The 26,922-nt window shown below is 38.4% G+C and overlaps 1 protein-coding gene across 1 annotated transcript in view; it reads left to right on the top strand.

The window, feature by feature from the left end:
* The window catches only part of LOC134614438 (pinopsin-like), a 275,580-nt gene that overhangs the window by 141,867 nt on the left and 106,791 nt on the right, over positions 1–26,922 (top strand). The window contains exon 3 of the mRNA XM_063458217.1: positions 24,981–25,306. Coding sequence (XP_063314287.1) covers positions 24,981–25,306 — 326 coding nt within the window. The remainder of the gene's footprint in view (positions 1–24,980; positions 25,307–26,922) is intronic.

The following is a 26,922-nucleotide window of genomic DNA, read 5'->3' as shown; positions in this document are numbered from 1 at the left end:
TTTTTAGGCTCCCATGTACTCTTTAATTTAAATTGTGAGAGAGTCTTATTATCGCTGTATCACGAAAAGCTTGCATGTTTAAAGTTCTGTTCATTTTAAACAATTCAATATCAATTTTAAATTCATCTGGTTTGGAAGTCGGGACAAATGTGAGTCCTTTAGACAGAACTTGATTATGGGCACTGGTCAGCGTTAGTTAGTGCTCAGGCTGTGTCACTTGTGGGCACATGCTAACAGGATCTTCCTTCGCACACCCTCATACAGGCAAGAGAATTCAGATAAAACATTGTTTAACTTGTATGAGTGATCATGTGGTATACCTCATTTCATGCCCTTGTGGCAATTATTATGTAGGAAAGACGGACCTTACAGTGAGGGATCGTATCCGCGGCCACAGATCAGGAATAATGACAGCATATCGGAATGGAAAGACCGATAAACCTGTGGCAAAGCACTTCCTTGAATTTCAACATCACCTACCTACTCTGAAATTTATTGCGATAGACCACATTCCACCGTTAATCAGGGGGTGACAGATCGAAGTCACTATTACAAAGGGAGACTTTCTGGATTAAATATCTGGACACAGTTCAACCGAAAGGACTGAATGAATATAATTATTTTGGTTGTTTTTTGAACATTCGCTGACAATGCTCGTTATGGGACTGACAATCTAGACACATGAGACCCTTACTCAAAGTATTGTGAGTCTCTATAGTAGCCGTATAGTTTTGAAAAATTCACTTTTTTGGGGGTTTACAGAATGTGATTCCAATAATTTTTTGTGGATATTTAAGTGGTGGTTTGGGGATATAGCACCAGCTTTTTTTTTCTATCTCTGCATGCTCTATCAGAATACTTATAACATTTAGAGGTTAAACATCCTGGTATTGTGATCTTCTTTCTTTTATCTATGCTATAGTACTCTCAATATTGAGGCTAATTTCGTACTCTATTAGATTCACTATTTTACTTAGTAGTGTATTCTAACTACCGGTATATATTTTTTCTTTAGTACATTACATCACTTGTTTGATTCATGCACAATTCACATTGGTCACTTGTATTATAGTCTTTCTTTTTTTTACACTATTTAGTTCACTACATTTTTCATCTCTTCATTTCACAATTTTTAGAGTTTTGGCATTATCATGCTTTTATTTCATCCTTCACACTCATACACACATTCTAGTCTGTCCCAGCACGTATTGTTATAATTTTTTTTTTCACATTACAGGGCATTTCAGTATGCCGAGCGTTCCCTTCACACGTCCCGAGCACCTTCTGTGTGATTTTACATGTTCATCACTGCAGTCATTACAGACCACAGCTCATTCACTACATTTGCGCTGACGATCTCATACCACAGTTAACAGCGCTAGAGATCTTGTCAGAATCATACACTTTCACTCGTTGTCACACGCTGGCATTTCTAGATCACGCAGAGCCAGCTTGTTTGTAGTTTTTCTTTTTGTTTTCCAGCTTACACATCTCTCATACATCTTTTCCATTCATCATTTATTCAGTATTTTGAGTCCGCTCAATATTACTGCCTATACCTAACAGATGTATACACATCAGATTTTTTACATTTTTTTAAATTTTTCCGGCTTAATTTGCTTTTCAGAGTTTTACAGCTTTCATCTATGTAGGTGCAAAGACGTTTATGATTATACATTTTCTTTCATTACTCCTCCGTATTGGTTTTAAATTTGCTCTGAATCCTTTTTTTAAAACAGCTTTGCCGTTTCTAGGCAACACTGGGTGAGTCTGCTTCAGGTCACTTTACGGCAATTCACACAACAGTCCGCGGTTTGCGGCTCTATTCACACAGCAGATTGGATACACAGGGTGCACTTGGTGATTGGGTAAGTTCAACACTTGTTAATGTATTTATTTGATAATTTTACATGCCACAGCATCTTGATAAAGACCGCTAGACGGTCGAAACGTTGATTTATATGCGTGTTATTTAATATATATCTTTTTTGATTCACCAAATCCATTGAGTGCTCTCAATTTGTTCTGTTTATATTGTTGCACAGATAAGCACCTGGTAGTTGCTATTCAAATTATTTTTGTTTGGGATGAGTGCCAGAAATTGTTGTGTTTTATATATATATATATATATATATATATATATGACATAACAAAAATGTTTATATTATTCCCTCCTTGACATAAAAAAAAAATATATATATATATATATATATATATATATATGTATGTTTATATAACGCCCTCCTTTAAGGGGGGGGGGGGGGGTGATTCATGTTTTCTTTTAAACATCATAATTTCAATAGTATACTTTCATCCGAACTTGTGGGCTTGGAAAGCACAAATGCACCATGAATATTATCAACACCATTATTTACCTTTTATTGGTTGATGAGAGGTCTGTCGTAATACAAATGCGTGTGCCACTCTTCATAACAATGTTAAATGGTGCTCTCCTCAGATCACTTAAACCAGAAGGGGAAAATATGAAACTAGTTTACAACAATTACTAAGAGCAGTGAAAGCAATCATACTCATATGACTCTCAGACAGTACTACAGATTGCCCTCTGTCAGCTAGGGTCATATTTAGTGGTCCTAGACTCACAGGCGAGCTATAAGCATATATAAAGAAACAGTCATCTTCCATTTAATGTTACTACAATGTTATAAAGAAGGAGCAATGCAAATCCATTTTACACAGTGGAGTTGTTTTAAAAAAATTATATAGAGCAGTTTTTTTTCTGGAGTGTGAGGGAGGGATTGGATATGTCATGTATTTTTGTGTATTAATACATTGCACACAGTTGGAGCAGATAGTTGTGTAGCACGCTGACGCTCTAATAGGTTAACGTAAGTGGACTGATATAAAGTGGAGCACACTTATGTACTTGTAAATGAATCTCTATAAATTATACATCATACAAATCACTACAGAGTGTTTCTTTAAATATTTTCAAGGTACATTTAAGGGAAGAAAAAACAATAAAAATACAGTGTAATATTGCTGTATAAATTGACTGACATACAAGATTGCGATGGTCCTGCTCGCATATATGGGAGCTTATAGAGTTAAGATCCCATACTGATGATTTTTGTACCTATCTACAGAGGGTAGCACTTCTTTTTTATTAATCAGGTAGGGCTACATGGTTCACCTCACTGTAGTTCATCTCAAACCAATGATTAGGGGCATGCAAAATTACTAATACTATCTAGTGCAGATTATCCCCTAGCCATCTTAAACATAAAAAGAACTATCACTATCCTCATTAAGTGGGAGCGTTTTATATTATTCCAGACGTAAAAGTGTTGTGTCCATCCAAGGACGACACCTCGCTCTTATGTTTATACACTATTCCACACCTCAAACTATTTTAAAATAATATTTGATTGATTGGTATTATTGATTACAAGATAAAAACGTAAAAAATGTGCAAAGAAATATGGCACCAAACTTAGCAGGTTGGATAATAGCGATCCCTTAACAAAAAGGGAAATCCCAATTCAATTCCTATTTACAATTGATTTCAAAATTAGTAGACTATCAAGAAGAGTCCAGTCATTTTTTTAGAATCAGACATGCAAATCTGCTCCCCCCCCATCTCCCCAGCCAAACGCAAATGCAATTTAGAGGAAGAGGGATTAATGGGAGGTGGGGCCAGGCAGAATATAATTCCTAGAGGTATATTTAATCTCTCACAGTGATAATTAACGTATCATTTATTATTACAACTCAATATGATTATCAATTAAATGATAAGCATATGAAAGTTTTTAAATAGAGGTCTATAATTTGCACCCACAAATAGGGTGGCCAAGTTTTATCTCTTTGTAGACGTAAATAAATTTGAAAGGATATTGTGTTTTAAGAAGTCTTTTTTTTTTCTTCACAAAAATCTAAAACTATTCGTTCCAATAAAAGCTTTTCCAAATTCATACATACAGATCTAAGAAATAAATGTAACTTTTTCCCTAGATCACTGAATTCTGAAGAAATTAGTACTTTTAAAAATTTGGTTCTAAACTCCCACATACGGGAGTAGATCCATCACAATTTCGTATGTCAGCTGATTTACATAGCAATATTACGCTGTATTTCTATTGTTTTTTCGGCCCTTACAAGTACCTCTGGAAAATACTTAAAAACAAAAAAACAAAAAACAACACCACACTTTACTGTGATCGGTATAATGAATAGAGATTAATTTACAAGTACATACATGTGCTATACTTTTTCATGTGTGTGTATAAGTTTTTGTATATTCGTTGGTGGTAAAACACAAGAGTGCAGTGCAGCAGCAGATACAGTAAATGACACCGTATACTATAAGTTACATTCATAAGAAAGAAGATTGTTAAATAAACGCCAGGCAGTATTTTTTTTTTTTTGTTTGTTTTTTTTGGATGATCTTAAAACCGCTCTAATGACTAGTGAGTTTTGCCCAATTATAATTTACCTTTGGTCCAGTCATCCTTAACTCTCTTAACATATGGAACTCTTTGAGCACCAAACATGAGCTGCCCAGTTATTCCTAAACTATAATGCTATCCTTTGAAACCAATCATATTCCCCCAGGCCAAATCACGTCTTGCAGAAGTCTTCCACAGACCAATAACACTATAACCTTGGTCTCTCTTGCTATCTTACGCAGTGGATGGTCCTTCAACAGCTGAGACAGGCTCTTATCCAAATTAACTTTGGCAGTTAGAGGGGATTTTGCCTAACATTAGCTGCAGTACTCACCTTCATTAGTTTGTGCACTATTAATGGTATTTCCAATGGTGGGTGCTGTTCTCCTGAGTCTATCATGGATCTTTGGTTGCTCAATCACTTGTGCCACCAATACCCTTACATGAGTCAATTGTGATGCTGATCTCTACGCTACCATACCATTTTATTCCCTCCCACAATTTTGTCATTCACATGGTGTTGTGATGACAGCATGCATTCGATATGAATGAACGTGGACATCTCTATCTTTCCGATCTGTTTTACAATGTCTCCTCCTCTCCAATGGTTTTTTACAGTGGCAATACCCATGAAAGTGAGTTGTTTAGGATTTTTTTCATGTATACAGAAATGTGATGAAACAGAGTGACTCGCATAGCCTTTTTCTATGTTTCTACAATGTTCGGCTATTCTCACTTTCAGTTGTCTTATAGTTCTCCCAATGTATTGGAGCCCACATGGACACTCCAATAAATAAATACAATTTTTACTATTACATGTGTCTTTGATATCGTAAGATTTACCTGTATTATTTGATTTAAAACCAGTAGTTACTTTAGGCATTGGTTTCGTCTTTTTACATGCCATACAACAATTGCATTTATAAAAACCTTTTTTATTTGTTAAAAAATTATCCAATTTATTGGGAATGACCTTTGTGTAATTTTTTGTAACATGCATCTTCAAATTAGGTGCTCCTCTAAAAATTATTTTTGGTTTGTCAGGTATGAGCTTCCCTAATATATCATCCTCTTTTAGAAGGTGCCAATGTTTATTAAAGATACTTCTTAGTTGTTTATTTTTATTATTGAAATCTATCACAATAGGTAGTGTAAAGTCTTGTTTGTGTTCTATTTTAGTTTTCTTTATTAGATCCTTTCTGTTCAGCGTTAAAGTTTGTTTGATAGTATTTTCTACATTTGCAGTTTTATATCCTTTTTGAATAAATCTATTTTTTTAACTCTTGTGCCTGTTTTTTGAAAATTGGGCTTTCGGAGCAGTTTCTTCTTAATCGTAACATTTGGCTCTTTGGTATGCTCTCCAACCATGCTTTATTGTGACAACTATAAGTATTAATATAGTTATTTACATGCACGTCCTTGAAGTGTGGTCTTGTATGTATTTTTCCATCTTTGATGTATATGTCTAAATCTAAGTAAGTTACCATTGTGGCACTAGCATTTGCTGTTAGAACTATGCCTTCATTATTGTTGTTTAGAAAAGATATAAAATCTTGTGAAGAGGAGATAGGGCCTTTCCATATAAACAAGAGATCGTCAATATAACGAACATAGGACACCAGGCTTCCCACCAAGTCATGCCCCCTCCAGACCGCACAATCCTCCCAATCGGCCATGTAGAGGTTGGCATAACTGGGTGCGAACCTGGTGCCCATAGCTGTACCTGTGTTTTGAATATAGAAACTATCCTTGAACCAGAAGAAATTATTCTTTAAAATTAGATATATCCCCTCTATAACGAAGTCTATCTGTTCTTGGGGCATCAAATTGTTAGTTTCAAGTATAGATCTAACTGCCTGGCAGCCCTTATTGTGTTGGATAATGGTATATAGTGATTTGACATCACATGTCATGAGTATAAAGTCATCTTCCCATTTTATTTCTTCAAATTTTTTTGAGGAGGTCAATAGTGTCCTTTAAGTAAGATTTGGTCTTAACAACATAAGGCTGCAACATAATGTCGATATACTCAGAAAGATTGGAAAGTGGTGATCCTATACTCGACACAATAGGGGGCGTCCAGGAGGGTTATTTATATCTTTGTGGATTTTCGGTAAAATGTATATCACTGGTATTTTAGGATGTGGTATATAGATATACTTGTATTCTTTTTCTTCTAGTATGCCCATATCTTTTCCTTTATCTAAAATACTTTTAATTTGGTTTTAATCTCAGAAATGGGGTTACCTTTTAATTTAGTGTACGTGGCGATGTCATTAAGTTGGTTGTATGCCTCTTCCTCGTATTTTTCGGTCGATAAAATGACTAGGGCCCCGCCTTTATCGGCAGGCTTGATAACTATAGATGGATCATTGTATAGATCTTTCAGTACTTGTCTCTCTCTTTTGCTGATATTGGGTTTATCACCTGCCTTGTCATTCAAAATTTTGAATTCTCTACAAACTTTTTTTTCGAAGATATCCAGAGCACTGGACTTGAAATGTGCCGGATAAAAGGTTGATCTGTTCTTTAACGAACTCCTTTGGTAGTTAGTGATATTCTCATTTGTTTTGTTAGTACCTAAGGTATTGATTAATTCTTTCTTACTTAGATAGAACCGTTTTAATGTAGCGTTCCTCACAAATGTATTAATGTCAATATATGTTAAAAAAGAGTCATAATGTCTAGTAGGAGCAAACTTAAGGCCCTTTTTAAGTACATTGAGTGTTATTCAAAGGTCGGTTAGATAGGTTGAAGATGTTCGTTGGAATTTCTGTCGGGTCATTACTTAAAATCTCTCTATTCTTCCTTTTTTGTTCTCGTCTACCTGATCTTCTTCCTCTAGGTCTCGTTTGCAACTTTTTATAGGCGTGATGTTTAGGCGATTGGTATGTTTCTCTCTGTTTGTGGCAATTTCTAAAAAAGAGGTCTCGTCAAATGGTTCGCAAAAAGACAAAGCATGATACCTATTTGTATTTGCATCATCTATTGGTGAATTGGGCCTCGCCTCCTCATGTCTCCGATATGTTTTAGTGTTAACCCTTTCCCATGAGTTTTTTCTATATTTGGGTTTGAATTTGGGAGAGTCTGGTATGTATGAAAACCTATGTGTCTTTGGTCTTACTATCAAAGGTGATTCATCCACATTTTGTTTATGATAGCGATATTTACTGTGTTCTTCCTTTTTTTCATTTAGATGTTGAAAATTTTTATTTTGTTTAATTTCGATGGGTCTCCTTGGAGGTCTAGAATTTTACAAACCTAATTATCCCCAAACTAGAACACAATACAATCACAGATCACCAAGAAAATTTACAGAAAGACACAACCAAGCACGAGTAAATTATGAGGACACTAGACCTCCAAGGAGACCCATCGAAATTAAACAAAATACAAATTTTCAATTATATATTAGGGAAGCTCATACCTGACAAACCAAAAATAATTTTTAGAGGAGCACCTAATTTGAAGATGCATGTTACAAAAAATAAAAAAATTACACAAAGGTCATTCCCAATAAATTGGATATTTTTTTAACAAATAAAAAAGGTTTTTATAAATGCAATTGTTGTATGGCATGTAAAAAGACGAAACCAATGCCTAAAGTAACTACTGGTTTTAAATCAAATAATACAGGTAAATCTTACGATATCAAAGAAATTATCACATGTAATAGTAAAAATGTTATTTATTTATTGGAGTGTCCATGTGGGCTCCAATACATTGGGAGAACTATAAGACCACTGAAAGTGAGAATAGCCGAACATTGTAGAAACATAGAAAAAGGCTATGCGAATCACTCTGTTTCCTCACATTTCTGTATACATGAAAAAAATCCTAAACAACTCACTTTCACGGGTATTGCCACTGTAAAAAAACATTGGAGAGGAGGAGACATTGTAAAACAGATCGGAAAGATAGAGATGAAATGGGTGTACTACTTAGAAACTTTACACCCAAAAGGTCTTAATGCGGAATTTGATTTATTACATTTTTTATAAAAAATAATTTTTTAATGCTTCCAAATATTACTTAATCAATACCAATATTTTCCATCCTATTTTTGTACCGGGAGCATTTTTTTAGTAGATGTACATATTTTTATCACATTTTATTGTTTTTCCTCTCCTCCGTTCTCTTTCACTAGTCTCCACCATTATGTACTTATTGGTCTCAGAGCACTGTTAAAACGAATGCACTTTGTATATTTCAAAATCCATTTACCACTGATATATATATTTAAATGTTTATATTATCCATTTTTAATATTTATCCCATTATATATATTTTATTTTTGCCTTTTATTATTGAATGTCTATTATATATAATATCCAATTTTCTTACTATTCTAACATTTATATATAATATATTAATCATTTTATTATCAACAATTAATCTTTTACTCTTATATTCTCTATCCATGCTTTGTCATTACAACACATTGGACCAAGTTCCCTATTTTATAGTCTTATAAGTATCTCATTTATACATTTATATACATTAGTATATCTCATATATAGAAGAGAATATATGATAGTTTTTTGGAACGCACGCATGCCATTTTTTAGTGTGATGTGCGTTCCATATAGATATCCCACGATACATTGCGGCCACTGACAATCTGATTGCGCCGCGTCACTTCCTAGTGTGACGCGTGCGTTCCACAGTGGCACACAAGTTGATTCACAGACGCTGATCAATCGCGTCATTTCCGGTGCGACCCGGTAAACCGGAAACGAAGTAAACCCGGAAGAATTTTCAGATCAAGCCTGCCCTATAAAGAAGGAACATGAAGAGGACGTCCCCCACACTTTTGAAAAAGCCCTCTGAACGGGCGAAACGCGTCAAGTGGGGCATTTATTGAGATTGTAAATCTTGTTTGTTAATATTTCCCTTTTTCGGCTTGATTCCTGATACCACCTATATCCCGAGGTGGGGATTATACCACCTATGCTGTTTTAACTAGAGCAGGTCCTGCTCTGGGAAATGTAAGTACATTCCTTTCTACTCATTTACTACATATATCAGTATTTACTACACCATTGGAGTCCCCTCTCTGTTTTTTCTACCGAGATTTGGAGGACTATCAACATTCCAACCATCATTCTGACCACCACACATCCTTAGACGGGGATTGTACCGTCCACGCGTTATACAGCAGAGCTCTATTAAGCTCTAGCGTATGTGAGTGGTTTTCCTATACTATTTATTGTATTACTACTGTATCATATTGTATTGCACTATTATTAGTTTTTTTCCTTTGTTTCCCTGAGGTCTATTACTTTGCATCGAAGGTTTATGTATGTATAAATTTTAAGGCGCAGTATACGCTATTTTTTATCTTGTCTATTCCACCACACAAGGTTTTGGGAGTCCTTGTATTGTATACCGCAGCCTGTTTCACCATATAGTGAGTGCCTATACTTTCTGTTTTCTATAGTAGCCGCTGGTGGTCGTCTCCGCTTGGGTGTCCCTGTTGGCGGGTGAGGATGTCGTTTTAGGCACCATTTTTTGGCGCGCTTAATCTGGGTGGGCGAGCCGGTCGGACAGGAGCGTTAAGGTGGTGTGATAGGCGATGTAGCGGCCGAGGCGTGTGTAATGCTCAGTCGGTCATATAGTTTCTCCCAGAACACTGCAAACGTGGCCTCTAGCCGCACCAGGATGTCTGTCTCCTGTGTGGTCTCGTGTAGCCCGCCAGTGTTCTCCGCCATATTGGAGTAGGCTTGCCTCTGTTGGGTCTGCCGCCCCATCCTCCAGGGGGGCCCACCTGGGACCGGGATGACCCCCACCGGTCCATAGGGGGGGGGGAACGAGGGCCTTGTGTCAGGATTAAAGTCATTGTAGGTGACAGGGGAGCGGCCGTCTCCCCCGCGCCGATTATGCTGGTAGGCCTCGAGGAGCATTTCGGTGGATCCCGGTTATTGTGCAACATGTCTGGTATCCCCAGGCAGCTCTTGGTGTCTCTGTTCCGTTAAGTGTATGTTTGAGGTGATTGAGGTACGGTGTGGGCTCGTAGCACCGGAGATTGGCCCATAGGTGCTGGAGCACCTCTTTTCTGCGACCTCTCTGCTTAGTGGTCAGGCCCCGCCCCCGATATATTGAGTATTTTACATGTGCTTATGGTGTGTAGTTTACAGGTAACAGTCCACTTTAACCCCTTAAGGACACATGACATGTGTGACATGTCATGATTCCCTTTTATTCCTGAAGTTTGGTCCTTAATGGGGTTAAATCAATAAAAAAGAGACTATGTATATGTTCCTTCAGTCCGAAGACCTGACAACCATTCTAACCAGCTGGTCTTTGTCCATGTATGGTGACTGGATAAACTCTGAACACTTATACCAAGACTCATAATCCTTTTTATTGATACATCGTGAGGTGGATTGTGAAATCTTCCACCCTTTCTCCACCGTGTTGAGCTTCAACTCTGTAATTAAACCAGGAGCTTATGAAAAAAAAAAAAATTGTTGAAATGTCACCAATGCCTGATGTCAATAGATCTGTATTTCTGTTGTGATAATTATCTGGTATTTTTTAAGCTGCAGTGCTTCATTATGTATCAAACTATTTTAATTCAGTTGGGAACCACATACTGAGAGGTATACATTGTGCTTTCATGTTGTATTATTTTTTTTTCCACTTAAAGTATAGGCTTTTGTATCTAAATATTATTTCCCTAAACCTATTTTATTCCTTAGCACAATTTCTTATTAAAAATATATTTTTTAGTATAATATAATATGCTTAAACCATTTTATTTTTGCTATTCACTGTATAATTGGATGCATTATGTGAAACATTCAGTAGCTGTAACTTGAATTTGTGTTGAGTCGATTTATTTAATTGTAATAAAAATAATTAATAAGGGTGCAATTGAACACAATGGAATTATCTTGCGTGGCAAAAATTCTGACTAGAAATCAATACATGCTAGAAAATGCTGTTCATATGATATATTAAATTGTTTAACTTTATAGTATAATTACCAATTCCACAAGAATAAATATGTCTGTGAAATAAATGTTAATGTTTTTAAGTAGAAAAAATATATAATTCTTATCAAAGGGTTACTCCAACCACCATGACCACTTCATTGATTTGAAGTGGCCATGGTACCTGGATCCTGTGCAGCAAAGTTTCAGTTTGAAATGCTGCACAAATTAACCCTACTGCTGATGGAAGTTCACCTCTGGAAGCATGATAGAGGGATGCCTAGCAACACTGAAACAAAAGTTATGGGCTAGCTAGTGTTAAGTCTGTGCAAAATTGGCATCTGGCGCCAACAGGCTGGCACCAGACAGCTAAGGAAATCACAGCTCCTCTTCTGTTCACCCTCCCCTCCGTGACCCTTCCTTAGTGACATCGGGGCTGAGGGAGAACCTAGGTATGTTTAACCCTTTCATTTATTTATTTTTTGAAGTGTAGGAGTGGAACACTCAAAGAGAGGTTACCTCAACCAAAACCAGTCTTTTCTTTTAATACAATTTAAGTACTAAGAACTAACCACTTTGTATAAAATAACTTCAATGGCTAGATCTCAGCTCACAGGCAGGGATCTTTTTACCTTTTGTACTAGTCTGTGTAGATTGAATGTCCTATCCTAATTGTACAGTGATGCTGATTATGTTGGTGCTGTATAAATGCAAGTAATAAATATGTAATTAACAATTATATATCAATTATTAAGGATTGAAAAGATTTCAAAATCCACAATTGACCTTTGTAAGTTTATGCATAATTAGGGATTATTCTAGCTTCAGTGATTGTCAGGTTCCTATCCTGACAAGCAAGACTTTTCTTTTCGTTGATACTGTTTCTTTAAAAACAAAGTTCCTGACGGATTATAATTTACCACTAGTGGCCTACTTGCCTCTAGTTTGAACTCTCACCTTATCATGCTCACCTGCCTGGACTAAATTGGGTTCCTAAAAAAGGTAACGCCCAACTCACTACTTGGCTTTGACATTGAAGTTGGTGGTTGCCTGAAAATACTTAATATCCTGGCTCCTGAGTTAACGTGTGGATTTTCAATATTGGCTTCATAACCTGCTATTCTCACCAACCTGTTCCAAACTTACCTGTACAACTCTTTATTCCTGCCTTATCTACAAACCTGTAGAATACCAACCTGAACACCCTACTGGACATCCAACTTGCTTAAATCCATACTAGACTTTAATTTACTTTGTGGCTATCTATGATACTCCTACAACGGATTTACTGATATTTCAAACTATATTTGCATCTATCAAAAAGGACCTGCTACTACTATATAACCTCTCATCCAAAGAGGCTGAACAACTACAACCCTATTTAAGTATTCATTATATTTCTGTCTAGTTCTGTTTAGTTATTTCTTTATATCCAGTTCTGGGGTATATTGCCTAAATCCTGTATCCTATTATCCCACTATAATGTACCTATAATCTCTATAGGTTTATCTTCAATTATCCTTCCTATAACTTCTTTTATAGGTTTACCTTATTTCCACTTTGGGCTTGTTGTCTAAATCCTTTATTTCTTAGGCTACTTAATTCCCTGTAAATTCAGACATTCTGTTCTGTTCACTTTCTTTCATCCCTATAACTACAATAATAGGATATCCTGTTCTTACAAGAATGTCTAAGATAGCAAATAACCCCAATTTCACTTTCATCCCTGACCTGCACAAGATCATGACAGTGATCCACTTGGCGAATCTATCCCAGATCCACCAAGTGGAAAGATAGGATTGTGTGGTCCTTGGTGCCCATGAGCCCCAGAGGAAGTCTCGAACAGTATCCATTAATCCTGAGACATTCCAGGATCCCCTGAAATGGGGGACAGGGTTTTACTTTCCACGCAAAATATTTGCCTCCGGGTGCCTTCTATGAAGTTGGCTCCCCGCTTTATTGGTCCTTATCGTATTTTGCATAAGGTTAATCCTGTTTCGTATGCCTTGGGTCTTCCTAAGAACCTGCATATTCCTAATGTCTTTCACACCTCATTGTTGAAGCCTTACGTACGCAACCGCTATACCCGGCATACTCCTCCTCCCCCTCCTGTCTCTGTGGAGGGTCATGAGGAATTTGAAGTTGCTGCTGTTCTTGACTCTCATTTCCTTAGGGATCGACTTCAGTACCTGGTGCATTGGAAGGGCTATGGGCCTGAGGAGCGCAGTTGGATTTCCGCTGACGCTGTTCACGCTCCTCGCCTTGTACGTTCTTTCCAATCTCGTTTTCCTGCCAGGCCTGGTCCTCTCCGCCCAGAGGGCGTGTCCTCAGGGGGGTACTGTAGCGGTACTTACCCTTTCCAGGGGCCAGCCGGGGTCCTCTGTTCGAGCCGCGCGCGGTCCTGCTGCTTCACGAGCCACGCGCGTAACAGAAAGGCGGGCAGTGACCGTGAGAAGCGGTCACGTGTCCCATCTGACTCTAAGAGCGCGCCGCGGGCCTCGGGCGTGCTCTTAAAGGAACAGTGGAGATCCTAAATTGGAGACGGTCTCCCATTGGCCCCTGTCATGCCACATTCCACATACACTCACCTTTTGGGGGCGTGGATATGACAGGGGCCAATCAAATTAATTGCTAAGGTATATATACTCACCTTTTTCCCTTAGTACCTTGCCCTATCGTGGTTTCTGTTACAGTTCCCTTTAGCGCTTGTTGTGTTCAGTTGTGTTTCTTCGTACTTGGCCTTGGCTTTGTTTCTGACTCCGTTATCTCTTTATCCTTATCTGCTCTGTTTGCCGGCTTGCTGATTTTTGTGTACCAGACCTCGGCTAGTCCTAGTTTATGCTGTCTCTTTGTGACCTTGACCTTGTATCGTTCCTGACTCTGTATCTCTCTCCTTTACGTCGAGTGCGGCCATTCTAAGGTCCGGTAGACATATCTCGTCTCTGTGCTGTCATTTGTTAAGCTGAATCCTGCGTTTTGGGGTATATCACCGTTACAGGATCCAAAATTCAACTTCCTGTACCAGTGCTCCATGTTGTAAAGTCAAACTTCATCTGTCAGAGGAATAGGTAGAAGGAACGATCCCTGCCTGGAAGCAGGGTTGAAGTGTATGAGGCAGAGGGGACGATACCAGCCTGGAAGGAGAGCTGCAGCCTAGCAGGTGGAAAAGCTCCAGAGGGACCCCAGTCAAACTTCAGTAACTGAGGCTGAAGCGTTCCAGGGTCCCTGCAAGCGGCTAGGAAGCAGACTGGGCGGAGGTACTCCTAGTACAGGAGCTCCATCACACAATGTTAACAAAGTAATTACCTTGTTTTATATAATATGTACTATGTAGGTAGGTACTTCATTAGTGGACAGTTTCCATATATGAATAGATCCTTGGTCTGGTTTCTAGTTTTCTACAACTGGAAAAGTCATTTTCTGATACATATTCCTTTGCAGAATACTTCATTAAGGCCAAATGTCACAGTCTTTTCCATATAAAACATACAGCATCTGGGAAAATGTTACCATAAATCATAATAAGTAACACAATAATTTCAATATACACAATAGGACATCTTTGAGAGCTCAGATTAAAGCTGGTTACTAATATTGAATAGATTGTCAAAGTTATTGTCTAGGTATTTTTGGTAAGTATGCAGTGTTAAGAAACTTTAGGCAGAGGGCAGGAGGTGAGGACGGAACACTGTGGCTCCAAAGTTCCAGGGTGGAGACCTTGGTAACAGACAGAGTAATATCTAATGCAGAAAAAGATAGGACTGGAGCTTAAGATAATATGAGTTCTTTGGTTGAAGAGTCAGAAAAAATAAATGATTTTATCTATTTAGTCCTTATGTTGGGCTATATTTGATTTAAACACATCTCTGTTAAATGTATAGCATGTTTCCCCTAGATGTCAATGGAAGAACTAATGTTCTCTAAGAAGTTTTACTCTTATCTCTTCCAGTAGAATTTAGTCCTTTTTCTTTTCTTTGCTGACTATCAGAAAGCAAATGATAAACCTTTAATTTTTTTAAATCAAGAATTCTTTGTTTTACACATGTAAGCAAAATCTTTTTTAAAATCCATTTTCTCCATGGCATTTGTATTCTCTCAAACTTATTCAATTACTGTCAGCATGTTTGATCTGTTACTAAACATGATAGTTGGATGAAATTTCTGGATTCTGTAAAAGCAGTAACACCTTCCTTGAATAACATATTTTAGATTTGCTCTTTCAAATCATAATAACACAACTGAGTTGTGTATCTGTCTCAAGACCATTGAATTTATTTATTTCCTTTTTCCATTTGTTTTTGCAAGTCTGAGTTGAGTGATTCTGCAATCCTACTGGCAAGTAGTAATGCAAGCGTCAACATTTCACAATGTGAGATAAGACAAGCTTATTGAGATACATACAGAACTTGCTATATACATTCATAGATAGATACATTTACATCAACAAACAGTAGGTAGTAAGGTGAATACGGACAGTTTTTAAAATGTTTTTTTATTGTTAATTTTTAGTACGGAGAGAATAGAGTACTAAAATAATGAAATAAAACATTTTATAAACATAACGTAAAATAGGCTTAAAATATATATACATTTTAAATTCTTAATTTAAAGAATAGGACCCGCATCATAAAGCTCTGCAGGTCGCTGGAACCCAGAGGAATGGGCACAGACCTAAATGGTAAAAAAATCATTGGTTGCATCAACATCTACAGTGAAAATATCCTCCCCAGAAGATTAGATAGATGATAGATTACATGGAATACACTTTTTATGAAAGGACAAAAGATTTATACAGTGGCGAATAGTAAGTCTGCATGCTATCAGTTTTGGGTCTGAAACCGAAACTCGAGTCCAAAGAGTTAAACACTGAGGCTGGTCTAACAAAAATAATTCCCCTCACATTTCAGCCTGTTGAGTTTACATCCTGAGACAATGTATCAATGGCTATAGCTGTTTGGATCACCACAGCCAATTACTCTGTATATAAAGCAAACAAAAGAGGGGAGAAGGGGCATTCCTAGTTTGTCCAATTAAAAATAAAGATAGGAAAAACATGCTCTTTGTAGCTGAAATAAAAATAAAGAGGAATCCGAAAAAAAAAGACAAGTTACTTCGCAGACTTGCCTTTTTAGCGTCAAGCATGTGAAGTATCATCAAGGTGCTTGTCACTTTGTAGATATGCTGATATCCAACTACTGATCTCGAGTAAGAGGGCTCAATGAAGCATTTCATTTTCCCTTTAGATATTTGTGAGGTTGACCATCTGTCTGAACATCTGTGTGATAAAAGCAAATGTCCATACTGCAAATTAGAAAATGCAAGAGTAGTTAGAAGCTAAATAGATGCTATAAAGCCAAGTGGAGAATGGCTCTCACTCAGTTAGCGCTAATTTTTGATGGCTGATGGCAGGCACCTTTTTTTATGTGAGAACAAATATTTATTTTTATTGTCATAGACTCCTTTATTTGCCATATTCCCAAATCCATTTTTACTAAAACATTTGGTGGAAACATTATTTCTGCTCTTTTTTCACAATGCGCCAGAAATATCTAATTTTGCTTGAAGTCAGGCCGCATGTTCCGCAGTAGCTAATCGTTTTAACATCTCTAGCTTCTTTCAAACATTTATATTATTTGCCCCCAGTAATTGACATTAGCTCAAATTATTTTATTTGTATCTCCATGCCTCATCAACATAGCAAGGCATGGGTTCATAATAACTTCTTAAGGATGTATAGAAATGCTCTAATAGTTGATAGAACTAATCTTCTAACCCAGATGGCCAACGTGACGTCTCCTTTTGACAGATCATTGATGACTACACCAAGCTGGTTCCAGATGTTAAAACTATTATCTGGGGAAGTTAAACCGTTGCTATCAAGGAGAAAAAACACACTGAAGATGCTTCTTTCATCATTATATATACACTTACATTCTCTTCTACACATATGTCCATTTAAATAAACTGTGTCAGGCTTGTTTCCGTTTGAATTTCCTGTTCTATGGTAATAATGGATCCATGATACAGATGGTCATGTGTATGCATGATGGTGGCTGACATTATGCCTACGTCAGCTAGTGTATTACATTTATATTAAAGGTCCCCTTTACTATGGTTTGACAACTCTTCTGTTAAGAGTAGATGACTTCAAGCATGCCATAATTTGAATATCTGTCTCAGGATGGGAGCAGCAGTTGCTGTGCTGGTGTGAAGACCGCACTTAATAATCAATATACTTTATTTTATTCAGCTATTTTACTGCTTTAATTAAGTGCTTTAAATAATGTCCTTTAAATAAAGAGGATTTCTGGAGCCCCTGAGAAAGATGCACATCCAGCGATGAAATGCATAGGCTGTGTCCAGTTACAGATGATGTTTGCTAAATGCTTGATGACATTAATATTTTTTTTTGTATTTTCAGTCTTTATGCTTGAAAAAGTAGGTACAATGACAGACAGTGACAATGGATTTATAAGACAAATAAGAATGTCAATAATAAATATTGTAAGCATAATAAGACATTTTGAAAGATACAGCTTGTGTAGACAATAGGTAGAATTATTAAAAGGTCTCAAATGAACATTGATACAACATATTCAGAAAATAGATCCATGTGCATATGCTTGAAGATGGCCACAAAGGTGAGGGGCCATGCCACTGCCATAATATAGAGAGGCCCACAACTCCTTGCCCCACTGTCAAAATAACTAATCAGTAAAACGTTATATGTACCCATTCCTCAAGAATTTTCTAACGATCGGTAGAGAACCCGCACAGGAGATTAAAGGGGAAAAAAAAGACCAGAAGAAAAAGGAAAGAAATAGAAAGATAAGGCAAAAAGATGGCTTGATGACATTCTTTAAGTTAGAAATAAACTTGTAATTTCTTTATTTAACTTGTGTTTTCTTTCCGAATCCTCTTATCGCAGGACAGGTTTTTTTGTGCTATTTTCACCTCTGCATTACAGCTATTTTAGTGTGCTTGTATTACTGTGGTCAAAAATACTTTAAACTTGATAAAGTAAAGGGAGGAACTCACAAAAGCTTGTCACTACAAATTTCTGAGTTACTGAACTAAGCAACCATGAAGTAACAGGACTGTATTTCTGATTGACAGCCAGGAGGTATAACAAGGTTTCAATATATTTTAAAATCTGCACTTTTGGTAAAATAAAAAATAGGACACATAAAGTCTGTAGGGGTCTGGAGAAATATGCAATTGGATAGTGGGTGACTTGCAGTTTTACTGCTTTTCTTCTTATCTTTTTTTATTTTTGTATTTACATTTTATAAAGTACAGACATATTATCATGTGCTTCATATTACATCAAGTTAACTTTGTCATGTTTCTTGGTTTACATATACAATTTCACAGTATTACAATATTACAACATTACAACATTGGTGGGGTTATTCAAAGATAGGTGGATATGCGAACAACACCTTGCAATTTTCATGGAGCATTGTGGGCCCCCTATTTGAGTCATTCTGTTGTCTTATATGTCATGATAATCTGTGTTGCCCTGTACTTTTGTCTTTTGTCTGACAGTGATATTAGTAACAACGTGTGGGGTTTCTAACAGGGTTTTGGGCGATAGGGTCTAAGTGGGGATGGAAGAGTGATGCGGGGGTGGGGGAGGTAAGGGTAGCAGAGTCACATCTGTTTCGTGCGGACTTCTATTTATGCCCTTCTGTTTCTTGGCCTGTTCATTCGTCCCTGGGCTGTGTGTTTCTGTAGTTGTCCCACAGCCTCCAAGCTTGCACCCAAAACATTTGTGGTGTCCTATACGCTCTACCTTTGCTTTCATATAATTTCGTTGTTTCAAGTTGTCCTATACACGCTTTTAAAGGCGGTGGATCTTTATTAAGCCATGATCTGGCTATGGCTGTAAGAACCGTCATAGTGATATGGTATGCCAAGTATTTGTGATGTTTGGCTAGAGTTTTGGGGAAGTGCTGGAGTAAGAACACTTCTGGAGCTAGCGGTAAATCTATATTGTCTATGTTTTGCATAAGTCGCCGTACCTTCTCCCACAGTGGTGTTATATGTGGGCAGGTCCACCAGATATGTAGTACATCGCCTTTTATGTGTCCACATTGCCAGCAAGTTCCTGGCTGTGTACGGTCTATGCTTCTAGCCCGTGTGGGTACTATATGCCATCTGTAAAGTAATTTCCTTGCCATTTCCGTTTGGGATGTGCAGAGTGTGATCTGTTTATTAGCTGTAAAACTGCGGAGCCATTCTTTTTCCGGTATGTGTTTACCTATGTCCTGTTCCCATTTCTGTATGAACCTCATATCATGTACCTCTGTGTGTCTGCTGTAACTGTCGTATATTTTGGCCATTGTGCCTTTTGCTTTCTTGGTATGTTTGCATATCTGTTCTAGTCGTTTGTTATGACCTGTTCTTGTCAGTGTGTGTGTCGTTCCTTTTTTGTGTAGGATCCATGAGCTGATCTGTCTATGAGCAAACTCTGCTGAGGTCGGGAGTGTATACTTGTTTTGTAGTTCGTGGAAGGGGATTAATTTCCCATCATCCAAAAGCTGGTGTATATGTGTTAATCCCCTATCTGCCTACGTACTGATATTGATGTAGGGTATTATCAGTTCGAAGGTACGAAGTGTCATTATTGGGAGGATATGTCCTTCTGGATTTAGTAGTTTGTTGTACCTGTCCCATTCTTTCAGGGTTAAAGAGGTGGTATTACTTATATGTGGGTAAGCCTTCCTGTGTTGTTTACCTACACCTGCCAGTGTGGTAATTTCAATATCTTCTGTGTGGGAGGCTTCAATTTGTACCCATGATGGTGTATTTGTCGGAAGGTGGAGGGCCGTTATTAGGGGACTGAGCAGTGCGGCCTTATAGTAACTTTCTATGTTTGGCATCCCCATTCCCCCCCGACTTTTGGGGTAGGTACATGATGTGTGCTGCTACTCTAGGTCTTCTTGCTGCCCAGACAAAGGTATTGAGTGTTCGTTGCGTGTCTTTAAGGTATATTGTCGGCAAGCGTATGGGTAGGGTCCGAAACAGGTATTGGAGTTTTGGAAGGAGCATCATTTTCACTGCCGCTATTCTGCCTGACCATGAAATGTATTTGTTTTTCCATTGCAGGAGCTGTTGTTTAATCACATGGTGAAGGGGGGTGTGGTTACTAGCAAATAATTTGTGTACCAATTTTGTGAGTTTGATGCCGAGGAAGGTCAGATGATCCTGCCTCCACTCAAAAGCGTTTGTGTCCCGCAGCTGCTCGGCAGCCGCTGCGGGTACATTGAACCCCATGGCTTGGGTTTTTGTTTCATTTAGCTTGTAGTAGGAACATGCACTGAATTCTTTTAACGTTGTCTTAAAAGCTGGGATAGATTTGCGTGGGTTGGAGAGTGTCAACATGACATCATCCGCAAATGCTATAAGTTTGTGTTCTGTGTTCCCTATGGTAATTCCTTTGATGTGGATGTTTTCCCTGATCGCTTGTAGTAGGGGTTCTAACGCTAAGATATATAATAAAGGGGATAATGGGCACCCTTGCCTTGTTCCATTGGTTATGCTAAACGGCTGTGATGCAAAGTCCCCATTCGTTACTCGGGCCATGGGTTGTGAGTACAGTGCTTGGATTAATCGGAGGAAATGGTTGGGAAAGTCTAATTTACGTAGCACTTCTTTGAGATAGACCCAGTGCAACCTGTCAAACGCTTTTCAGCATCGAGCGACAGGTATGCCCTGGGCCCACACTGGTGAGTTTTGGTGTACATGAGATTATAAAGCTTTCGTGTCCCATCCGTCCCCTGCCTTCCTTTAACAAAGCCCACTTGGTCCTTGTTGACCACTATGGGTAGCAAGGCCGACAACCTTGTGGCATAGATTTTGGCTAGTATTTTGGTGTCTATGTTAAGTAGCGATATAGGTCTTAGGTTTTGCGGTTTATTGGGTGGCTTCCCCGGTTTTGGCAGCGTTGCTATATGCGCCAACAGCATGTCTGGTGGCATGGAACCTGTGAGTTTCTCTCTGATCTTGGGATAAACTTGGGAGGTTTAACTTATTTAGACACCGCTGGATTTCAATGGTAGTCGGTTGGTGGGTCTGTTTATCAGATTGTAAATTGTAGAGTGCCGTGTAAAAGTGTGCCATTTCGTCTAGGATGTCATGTGGGTTATATGCTTTCCCTCCTTCTCTTTTGTGGATGTATGGAATTTTTGATTGCGCTTGTCTCTGTATCAATAAGGATGCTAGGGCCTTCCCGGCTTTGTTCCCTTGTGTGTAGTTCCTGATTTTAAGCCTCTGGAGTGTTTGTGCAGTGTCTTCGATGTGAAGCTCATTAAGTGACTTAGTAAGTCTATCTATTTTGCGTGTATTGTCTAGAGTGGGGTTTATGTGATGCATCTGTTGGTTGTGTTGCAGGTCTTTCAGGAGTTGTAGGTATTGTTTGTCCCTCAGTTTTTTGAGATACGAAGCCCTGCTGATAAAGACTCCCCTAATTACTGCCTTATGTGCTTGCCAAGTAGTGGTGAGTTTGAGCTCTGGGAGTGTGTTATCTTTGAAGTAGTCACTGAGAATCGCCTCTGTCTGTTGTCGAAAATCCACACTCTGCAATAGTGTGTCATTCAGCCGCCAAGGGGCTCTGCCTCTATGGTCGAGGGTAGTCTGCAATGTTATCGTAAGAGGCGCATGGTCTGACCATACTATATCGCCTAGTCGGCTGTCAGTTATTTTGGGGAGAATCGGGTCTGTCACTAGAATCATATCTATCCTTGAATATGACTTATGCACTTGCGAGTAGAATGTGTATCCTTTGTCCCTGGGGTGCTGTGTTCTCCAGACGTCATAAAGGTTATGTTCTAACACTAATTTTGTTAATGTTTTGCATTGTTTTTTTAGGGAGTGGGATCTTGGTGTATTTGGTGCAAGGAATGTGTCCTCAAATGGGTGCATAACATGGTTCAGGTCCCCACATATTATATTCAAAGCCCGTTGAGAGGGTGGTACTTTATTCAGGACTTTAAGTAGGAAGTTCCTTTGGTTTATGTTGGGGCTGTAAATGCCTACTAGGGTATATTTGGCTGTATTTATGGTGCAATGAAGAATGAGGTACCTGCCATATGGGTCTCTGATCATTTGCAAGAGGTCAAAGGTGAGGGATTTATGGAAGAGGAACGAGACTCCTCTGGACTTAGATGAGTGTGTAGCATGGTGTTGTGTTGGGAAGTCTTGTAGACTGAATCTTGTAACCCTAGCGTGTTTAAAGTGCGTTTCTTGGATGCACATTATGTCGATCTGTTCCTTTTTCATCGTTTCCATAAGTAGTCGCCGTTTGTGTGGGGTGTTGAGGCCCCTCACATTGTGTGTTTGTAATTTCAGATCAGGTGGGGTATGTGGGAATATTCGCAAATTCGTTTGTGTTGCCTTCCATGTCTATTGTGGTGAGTTCCTGTATCGTCTGCCTCCTTAGTAAGTTTACCTGTGTGTGCAACTTTTGATGTGAGGTTGTCATTTTCATTTTTTTTTTTTTTTGTGGTTGTCTACGAGGGTCCCATGTATGTCTTCTCTTTGTGTTTCGCGGCTTTACTGAGCCTGGGATGTCAGTGGCGTCTTGTGGCAGTTTGCGTGGTTGTGCTAGCTGTAGCCTGTTGTCCCTGCATGGGTTCAGTGGGGAGGTGGTGGGGTCGGGGTTAACTGGGGTAAACGTAAAAGAAACATATATACACAGCCTCAGAATTTGAGGCAGGGTACCTGACGTGGGTACCTCGGGGGTTAGAACTTTCATGTTCTCAGTGGTGGCAGCGGGTCTGCCCGTTGCGGTCTACGGTCAGCGGCTACAGTGTACAGGGGTGTCTAAAGCTTCATTGTTGCCCCTTATCCGGGGAATCATTTGGAACCTGGTTGAATATTTGTTTGTAAATATATATATATAAATCCTTTATATATCCTTTAGGTGACACCTTTAGGTTATTTATCCCCATCTGGACGTTTGTTTCCCCCCCCATTTTAAGTTTACTTTTGTTTTCCTGTTCTTACTCCCTATTGGAGTTTTTTACCACAGCACTATTAAAGGTTATGTTTTATAACTTCATTGTACATATGTATATAGTTATGCACTAGGGGGCGCCCTTTCTCACTTGACCAGTTCAGGTTTATCTTTGGACTGGGAGATATCAGCAAAGATTTTCACACCAGGGTAGTCCGCTGGCGGTGTTGCTCTGTTGCGGCCAGCTCATAGGATAATCTCTTTTACGTGGAAATAATGGACTCTGAGTAAGATATCCCGCGGTGTCGTCCCGGGCAGAAACTTCGGTTTTTGTAGTCGATGGATCCTGTCTATCAGCAGCATGTCTGTTGGGATGTCTGGGGCGTAGGCCTTGAATAGGCCTCTAGCGTAGGCCTGTAGGTTGTCGGGAGTGATGGTCTCCGGTACCCCCCGCATGCGCAGGTTGTTTCTACGGGCCCGGTCCTCCAGATCGGTAAGTTTCACTTCTGTCGCCATTATCTTGTTTTCTAGCTGCTCCACATGGGAAGCCAAGTCATTGTGAGCTGAGGCGAAGTTCTCCATTTTGGTCTCCACGTGTGTCGTGCGTTTACCCAGTTCCTGGACATCTTTGCGCAAAGAGTCCACTGAGTGCTGCCATGAGCCGATTAGCTTGTGGGAGAGAGCGTCTAGTGCAGTTTGCAGGTAGCTCTTGGTTATGCCGTCTGTGTGCAGGTCTGAACCCGCTAGTGCTGGAGGCTCGGGGCCTTCGCGGCTTGGATCGTCCGCCTGCAAGGAGGCTCATGGTAAGTCCGGTTCCGTGCCCGTTTTGTTTCCAAAAAAATTGATTTTTTCCGCCTTGTTGGCGTTCTTCTTGCCTTTGTGTTGTGCCATCTCGATGTTTTCGGTTATATTTTGTTTTTTTGTCGTTGGATGGATGTGGATTGCAGACCCGTATAGCCGGAGCTAGGAGTTATGCGTCCATTACTCTCGGCTGCTGGCCACGCCCCCCCCCTTTTCTTCTTATCTTAATAACGGAGCTTCATACATTTCATATTGAAAGGCATTGTAGAATTTTGGTTGGTTGGTTGTTTTTTGTTTTGTTTTTCATTCAGGAAATTTTAACTTTTAACATTAATATAGAAATATCTTATTTTAATTTTTTTAATTCTTTTAACATTAGGCAATCCATTTGAATACATACATTTATATTCTATATGTTGTAGTGCCTGTACATTGAAGGAGAAAGGACCTTGGACATAATTTACAGTTTCTTTGCATAAGGCAAAGGAACTGACCGGAGCTCCAGCTGAGAACATTTCTCCACAGGTTAAGGACAGGAGGTGGAGTGAAGGGGAAAAGTTAATGTGAGTTATTTAAACTAAAATAGGTTTGCATTGAACCGCAATTGAAAAATGAAGCCTACTCAATATATACATATTGTTGGCTGAGGAGACCTCAATAAGAAAGAATTGAGAGAGTAATTAACTAATATGGAAAGTTGGTAAATAATTAACTGAACAACAAGAATGTTAGTCATCAAAAATTATTTGTCAATGTTTCAGAAAATGTATTTCTATTTCTCAAATTTACATATTTTTGAATGCCTAAATACGCATGTGTTAAGTGTGTGACTAAATTCTTACAATTCAATAAAATAAAACAATATTTTTCTTTCAGGTATTGTGTCACTTATATCACTGGCCATCCTATCATACGAGCGCTATTCTACTTTGACACTATACAACAAAAATGGACACTTCTATAAAAAAGCATTGCTTGCTGTGAGTAGTTCTTGGATCTATTCCTTGATTTGGACAGTTCCTCCTCTCCTTGGATGGAGCAGTTATGGAAAGGAAGGAGCAGGAACAAGCTGTTCAGTACGTTGGAGCTCCGAATCAATTGAGTCTGTTTCTTACATCATCTGCCTCTTTATTTTCTGCTTGGTCCTGCCTGTGCTAGTAATGGTATATTGTTATGGGAGACTCCTTTATGCTGTAAAACAGGTAAGAAATCAATAAGACAAATTTTCAAAAGCAAATGATTAACAGTTAAAATACCAAATGGAATTTTTATTTTTTATTTTTTTTTAAACAGAGGCTTGTATGACCTCTAAATCTTACAGTTTTGAGCTGTCACAAGTTGCATCTTTACTCCAGTGTTCTGAAACTGGAAATAAAAGGTGCCTTCATGTGAATTAGATATTAGTCTACTTCTGCAGAGTTCATAGCTAAAGCAAACTATGATTAAAGGGATACTGTAGTCACCAAAACATTGTTTGCTTAATGAAAACAGTTTTGGTGTATAGATCATGCTGTCTCACTGCTCAATTTTCTGTCATTTAGGAGTAAATCACTTTGTTTATTCAGCACACATCCCTGCATGTGACTTACACAGCCTTCCTAAACACTTCCTGTAAAGAGGCATCTAATGTTTACACATCTTCTATTGCAAATACCTATATTTTATTAAAGTTCGGTTTACAGAGCAGGAGATAAAAAAACAACAACCTACTTTTAAAGTAAGTTACATCTGATTGAAAACTAAACCATATTGTTTTCATGCAGGCTATTCCAGCAAGGAGAGGTGTGGCTTGAACTATGTGGACAGAAACAAAAGTGATTTTACTCCTAAATGGCAGAGAACTGATTTTAACATGTAATTTAATTTAAAAGATTGTATCTCTTGCTCTGCAAATTGAACTTTAATTATATACAGGAGGCTCCTGCAGGGTCTAGCAAGCCATTAACAGAGCATGAGATAAATTATAAATTAAACTGAATCTGCAAAAAAAGGAAGTGTAAACATTAGATGACTCTTTACAGAAAGTGTTTAGGAAGGTTGTGTAAGTCACATGCAGGGAGGTGTGCCTAGGGTGGTTTAAGTCCTAAGTGGCAGAGAATTGATCAGTGAAACTATGAGGCATGAGCTATACATACACAATGCTACATTAATCCCTTAAGACCGGAGGGCGTACTATTACGTCCTTTTAAAAGTGTCTCTAAACGCCGCAGGACGTAATAGTACGCCCTCCGGTTTTTAGTAACTTACCCGGTCGCCGGCGATCCCACGCCGGCGATCGCGGTTGGGGGGACTCCCAGGGAGCCCCCCGCGGCACGTCCGCCCTCCAGGAGCCCTCCCGGCCATGTGAGAGTGAGGTCCTTGCGAGGACCTCACAATCACATGGCCGGTATAGCTGGCTGCTGCATTGCCAGCAGGGGGACCAACTGTAATGACAGTTGGTCCCCCTGCTGGCTGAAAATCAAATAAAAAAATGTTAAAACAGTGTAAAAAAAAAAAAATTATATACTTAGATCATATATATATATTATATATATATATGATCTAAGTATATATATACACATATACATACACACACATACACTGTCTAGGTGTATTTTAATATTAATATATATATAATTATATATATATATTAATATCAAATTACACGTAGACTGATACTGATTAAATATATATATAATTATTGTTATATATATATATAATTATAAATAATATATAAAAAAAATATGTAAATACGTAAAAAAATAAAATAAAAAAAATAATTAAAAATAAAATATTAAAAAATATATAGATGTGTTTTATTTCGTTCTAACTGTATTGT

The sequence above is a fragment of the Pelobates fuscus genome, chromosome 1, assembly GCF_036172605.1.
Source record: "Pelobates fuscus isolate aPelFus1 chromosome 1, aPelFus1.pri, whole genome shotgun sequence".
Lineage (NCBI taxonomy): Eukaryota > Metazoa > Chordata > Amphibia > Anura > Pelobatidae > Pelobates > Pelobates fuscus.
Note: the sequence above shows the minus strand (reverse complement) of the source record. Positions and strands in the feature narration are given on the sequence as shown.